This window comes from Rhagoletis pomonella, unplaced genomic scaffold (genome assembly GCF_013731165.1).
Source record: "Rhagoletis pomonella isolate Grant_MI unplaced genomic scaffold, Rhpom_1.0 Rhpom_scaffold_02931, whole genome shotgun sequence".
Classification (NCBI taxonomy): Eukaryota; Metazoa; Arthropoda; class Insecta; order Diptera; family Tephritidae; genus Rhagoletis; species Rhagoletis pomonella.
The window spans coordinates 20002-25584 of NW_023461484.1; the positions used below are offsets into that span (position 1 = coordinate 20002).

At 46.4% G+C, this 5583-nt stretch overlaps 1 protein-coding gene across 1 annotated transcript; it reads left to right on the forward strand.

The window, feature by feature from the left end:
* Positions 1 to 1200: 1200 nt before the first annotated feature.
* Positions 1201 to 2367, forward strand: LOC118753839. Its single transcript, XM_036488711.1, has one exon. It carries the CDS (start codon positions 1201 to 1203, stop codon positions 2365 to 2367), a length of 1167 nt encoding a protein of 388 aa, XP_036344604.1.
* Positions 2368 to 5583: the final 3216 nt, after the last annotated feature.

Sequence of the window (5583 nt, forward strand, 5' to 3'; positions counted from 1 at the left end):
AACGGTTCGAAAAAAAAATAAAGCGCAAGTTTAAATGTCAAGTGTCATGTGAAGCAACGGGTAAGGTTAAGGGTCAAGTGTCTGTCAAATGAGACGGGTTTCCTTTACATTTGATATTGTCACATGGTAAACAAACATGGTAGGTATTACCATGTTTAACAAACAGAAACAAGTGGGTACATTATCTATTGAAAATTGGTTGAAACGAACCTTTAAACCTTTATAGAAAGTGGTTCGGTTTTCGGTTCGGATCAAACATTTGTGGAAAATTTCGGTTCGGTTAATGGTTCAAATAATTAATATAAAAAAGGCGGTTTTCCGGTTCAAAACCGGTTCACGTCCCTGATTATAACACTTCACTTTAGCCGTACTGTCACTATTCCGCTTACTATCTACCATAATATTCTATTTTATTTTGTTCAGTTTTCGTCACCGGCGCACTACGCTGATTCTTTTCATACTCGTCTAGAGTTTCGCGCAAGTGTCTCATGGAATCGAATCGTAGAGGTGCAATCGCTGTTTGGAGATCACGATTTCTTAACCCGTTCCGCGTATACCTTATTATCGCCGACTCACTAAGGTTGTAGCGCTGACCAATAGCGTTCATTCGAAAACAATAATCAACTACATTTTCATCTGTGTTACGAACCGAACTATTCATTTTGTACCTCCTCAGCGTTGGTCGTCTTGCCGTGGCGAGGGGGCTTAAATGGTGTCATGGTATAACTCACAGTGTGAATTGTATCATGCCTCCATGAACTAAGAGGGAAGCCTGGTATTGAAGCCTTCGGCAATATTCCTTAACAATCCAAGCTGGAGTGTTGTTTTTATTGCTGAAGGTGGAAATGGCAGGATTACCGTACCAACACTACCCAAGCCAAGGTGTGTAGGCAACCGTGCCGATGGATGAATGGCCAGCGGGTAGTAAAAAATGGCTGGTCGCGTACGGTCCCCTCCGATGCCCGGGCAAGGTCGGTTGTAAGAAGTGCCTTCTCTATGCATACCGGCTCTGCGGACGAGTGACTAACCCTTTCCGGACTACTCGTGGGACCACATATGGAACAAAAACAAACAAAAACAAACAAACAACAACAACAAACAAACCAACAACAGCAAGAGGAACAGCGTACCAGCGAAGAAGGGGACGACGTAACGCTGTCAGAGGAGGAGCAGCTCCTCAAATCCCCAAGGTCAGGTAAGATGGCTGCAAGTACTCCTGGTGGCGCCAGCCATAGTACCCCAGTTGTACAAGCGCCAGAAACCAGCAGGGTGGAAGATGCCAGACAAAGTATCACCACTCTGCAAATAGTCAAAAATAGCACCGGTAGTGCCTGCCGTAGTACTCCGGACGAGCAGCCAAAAACCAGCAAATCGGCGGCCGTTGCAGGCAGCAACCCCGCCTCTAAGAAAAGAAAACCCTCGGGCGTGGTCATGAGACAGATGTACCAGAAGGCGCTGTATATGTTAAATAAAATTGACAAAAATGCAGCGGCCGGTACGGTACATGAGCGTGACGAGGAAGACAAGGCAAAATACAGGCAAATAGTGGAAGAGTACGAAAAGCTACAGGCAGATCGTGCAGCCACAATCGAGGCCACCGAAGCGAAGAAGCGGAACCGCTCTCATAACGAAGGCGGCCAAGGGGCCATCGCAAAGAAGGCTAAGCAAGGTGGTGTTGCGGAGTCCGCAGCACCCGCGAAGCATCGCTATTTTAGTGACGTCGCCAGAGATCATCTACAGGCGGCGATAATAGATGAAAATAGCAAGACACCACTAGCAGTGCAGCAAAAATGGGTGGAGATTGATGTGAGGCTGTCGAGCCTCGTAATGAACCACGTACTCGACAACCCCGAAGGTCCTCACCCAGAGTTCGACTCGTCGGAATCCCTACGGGGATACCGGGTAGTCAAGTGCGCGAACCAGTTCTCCCTGGATTTCCTTGCTGGATGCGTCGCTAAGATCAGCGACACTTTTGTCGGCTTGAAGCTCAAGCTGATCCCAGCTAAGGACATTCCAAGGAGACCACGTGCGCGCATTTGGCTGCCTCCGATGGATGAACCAGGCGAAAAGTTGCTGCGGTGTCTTAAGCTACATAACAAAGACATACCGGCGATCGAGGAATGGGAACTTATAAAAGTTGAAGAGCCAAGAAGGCCTACAAATAAGCCCATTCTACTAGCTATTTGTGCAGAGTCACTAGACGCCTTAGAGAAGGCTGACTATCGGCTCTGCTTCGGTATCCGTAAGGCTAGAGTGCGGGTATTCCTCGGAGAGGTTAGCCCGGTAGAAGAAGATCCCGGGGTTGATGGAGCTGGTGAGCTTCTCATGGGTGTGAAGCTGACAGATGACCCAGAACCGGAAACTTAAAGTAGCCCAAATAAATCTGCAGCACTCCAAATGTGCTACAGATAATCTAGTTGTCCTTCTCAGTGAGGAGGATATAGACATTAGCCTAATTCAAGAGCCCTGGGTCAAGCATGATACAATCATGGGACTAAATATAAACAATTATAAACTCTACTATAAGAGCGAGGTGCGTAAACCGCGGGCGTGTATTCTTATCAAGAACGGTATAAATGCATTCCTTTGCTCTAATTTCAGCACATCAGATACAACAATGGTTAAGGTGGAGACCACCGGACAGCCAAGTATACTCCTGGTCTCATCATACATGGCCCACGATAGGGACAGTCCGCCAACCGAAATCCAGGAGATAATAGCCAAAAACCCCAGACAAATTATAGTCGTCGGCTGCGATGCGAATGCAAGGCATCCAGTTTGGGGTAGTTCTACGGAGAACGACCGAGGTGAGTCTTTACTACACTTCTTATTAAATACTAACTTAAGCATCTGCAATAGAGGTAATACACCCACATTCATATTCCCGAGTTCAAACCGGTTTCCTGGATGGGAGGAGGTGCTGGATCTGACGCTGTTGTCAGAGAACGACAGCGTGTCTGTAGAAGAGTGGAGAGTATCTGATAGGCCTTCAATGTCTGATCACCGTCTGATCCTCTTTAATCTGCACGGAATTTCCAGCACCCCCTCAAAATACAGAAACCCCCACAGGACTAATTGGAAAGATATAGTAACACAATTAAGCATAAACTAAGTAAGCTCCCACTAAATACAACTGTCACTACAGTTGAGGACCTTGATAATAGAGTAAATAAACTAGAAGAGGTTATGAAGAAAGCCTTTGAAAGATCAACTCCAGTTAGTACAGCAAGAAAGAAATCCCCACCCTGGTGGAATGGGGATCTCAGAGCCCAAAGAGACAAATTAAGGAAAATCTACAATGATTGCTTTAGAACTAAAAACTGGGCGCCTTATAAAAGCGCCCTCAGATCTTATAAAAAGGAGTTGAGAAAATCTAAAACTAAATCCTGGCAATCTTACTGCTCTTCTATAGAGAACTCTAAAGACTCAGCCAGGCTCAGCAAAATCCTATCAAAAGAACACACAAATATCACACTCATTAAGGGAGAAAACGGGGTGTGGACGAACACAGCTAGTGATTCTCTAAACACGTTAGTCAAGTTCCATTTCCCAGGATGTATTCGACATCCACCCACATCAGGGTCAATTGAACCTGGTTCAACTAGCAGTATACTGTTGAACTCGATCGTGAGCAGGGAAAAGATTATTTACGCTATTAACAGCTTCTCTCCCTTCAAATCCCCTGGACCAGATGGTGTAATCCCAGCAATGCTCCAGAGGGTGAAGGGAGAGATAGCGCCGTTACTCGTGACTATTTTTAAGGCTACCATTACCTTGTGCTACATTCCTAAAAGCTGGAGAAGGGTAAAAGTCGTGTTCATACCCAAGCCAGGAAGGAAAAACCACGAAACAGCAAAAGATTTTAGACCCCTAAGCCTTACCTCCTTTGTGCTTAAAACAATGGAAAGGCTTCTCGACATTCATATACGATCGCTGTTAGGTGAGGCGACACTCTCAACAGCACAACATGCATACATCAAAGGCAGATCCACTGAATCTGCTTTGCATGAAGTGGTGAGCTTAATAGAAAGATCGTTGCACTTTAAACAATATACTCTGGCGGCATTTCTTGACATCGAGGGCGCATTTAATAACATTGAGGTTGACACCATCATAGACTCTTTGATAGATATTGGTGTTGACGACGGTGTTTGTAGATGGATACGATCGATGCTAGTCAATAGAATCATTCAGGCAACAAATGGGGCTAACTCTATTACACATCATGTGAACAGGGGCACTCCACAGGGCGGAGTGCTCTCACCACTGCTATGGGTGATAGCCCTGAACGGTATATTGCTAGAACTCAATAGAGGGGGAGTCAAAGTTGTGGCGTATGCGGATGATGTTGTAATAGCAGCCACAGGTCCATTCCTCTCTACCGTTAGCGAAATCCTTGAAGGAACCCTGGGAAGACTACACGCCTGGGCTACGAGAAGCGGCCTAAATGTGAACCCAGCGAAGACAGAACTTATCCTATTTACAAACAGACACAAATTACCACAATTCAAGCTACCATCGCTGGACGGCAATGCGCTCTCATTGTCCCCCAGCGCAAAGTATCTTGGAGTCGTGCTCGATAACAAACTTAACTGGAAAACCAATATCGAATTCCGTAGACAGAAGGCCTACATAGCATACTACAGTTGCAAGAGAATCTTCAGTAGAAACTGGGGACTAAATCCTAAACTTGTGATGTGGATGTATACCGCGATCATAAGACCAATTCTAACATACGGCGCCTTGGTTTGGTGGCCCGGCCTAAGCAGACAATATAATGTCAGCAAGCTAAGAAGCATACAAAGGGCAGCAAGCGCAGGAGTAACAGGCGCACTAAGATCCTGCCCGGCAGAAGCTTTAAACGCCATCCTCAATTTAATTCCTATTGATCTCCACCTGAAAGAAGTGGCTATGAAATCGGCGGTCAGACTCAGAGAGTCGGGCCTTTGGAGGACTAGACACTTCGGACCTGGGTTGATCATAAATCAAATGCAACTAAATAGGACGACAGATTATATGGTAGGCAATTTGGACTTCAGCTGTAACGCGCAAGTGCTATTCCCATCCAGAAGGGACTGGAGAAGAGACCGAGTGGCCGACCGAGAAGAGATCTCTCTATACACCGATGGATCCAAGATGGATTGCGGTGTGGGAGCAGGTGTCTACTCCAAGGAACTAGGCGTGGCTCTGTCTCTGCGGTTGGGAAATAATACAAGCATCTTCCAAGCGGAAGTCCTAGGGATCCTAGAAGCCTGCAAAATCCTAGGCAATAGGGTTGGACACAGCAGTAAAGCAACAATATATTCTGACAGCCAGGCGGCGCTATTGGCAATAGCGTCACCGGTTACCAAATCCAAGCTAGTTGGGGAATGCAAAGTAATATTGCGCTCAGTGTCTCAGTCAAATACCGTCTCTCTTGTCTGGGTTCCCGGACATAGGAACATAGAAGGCAATGAGAAGGCGGACGAGTTGGCGAAGGCAGGAGCCGGTTTGGATGAATCCCAGGCAGTGGCACTGGGTTGCCCTCTTGGAGTAGTCCAAAGAGAGATTACTACGCATTTCCTTGAACTGGCTAGACGCAGG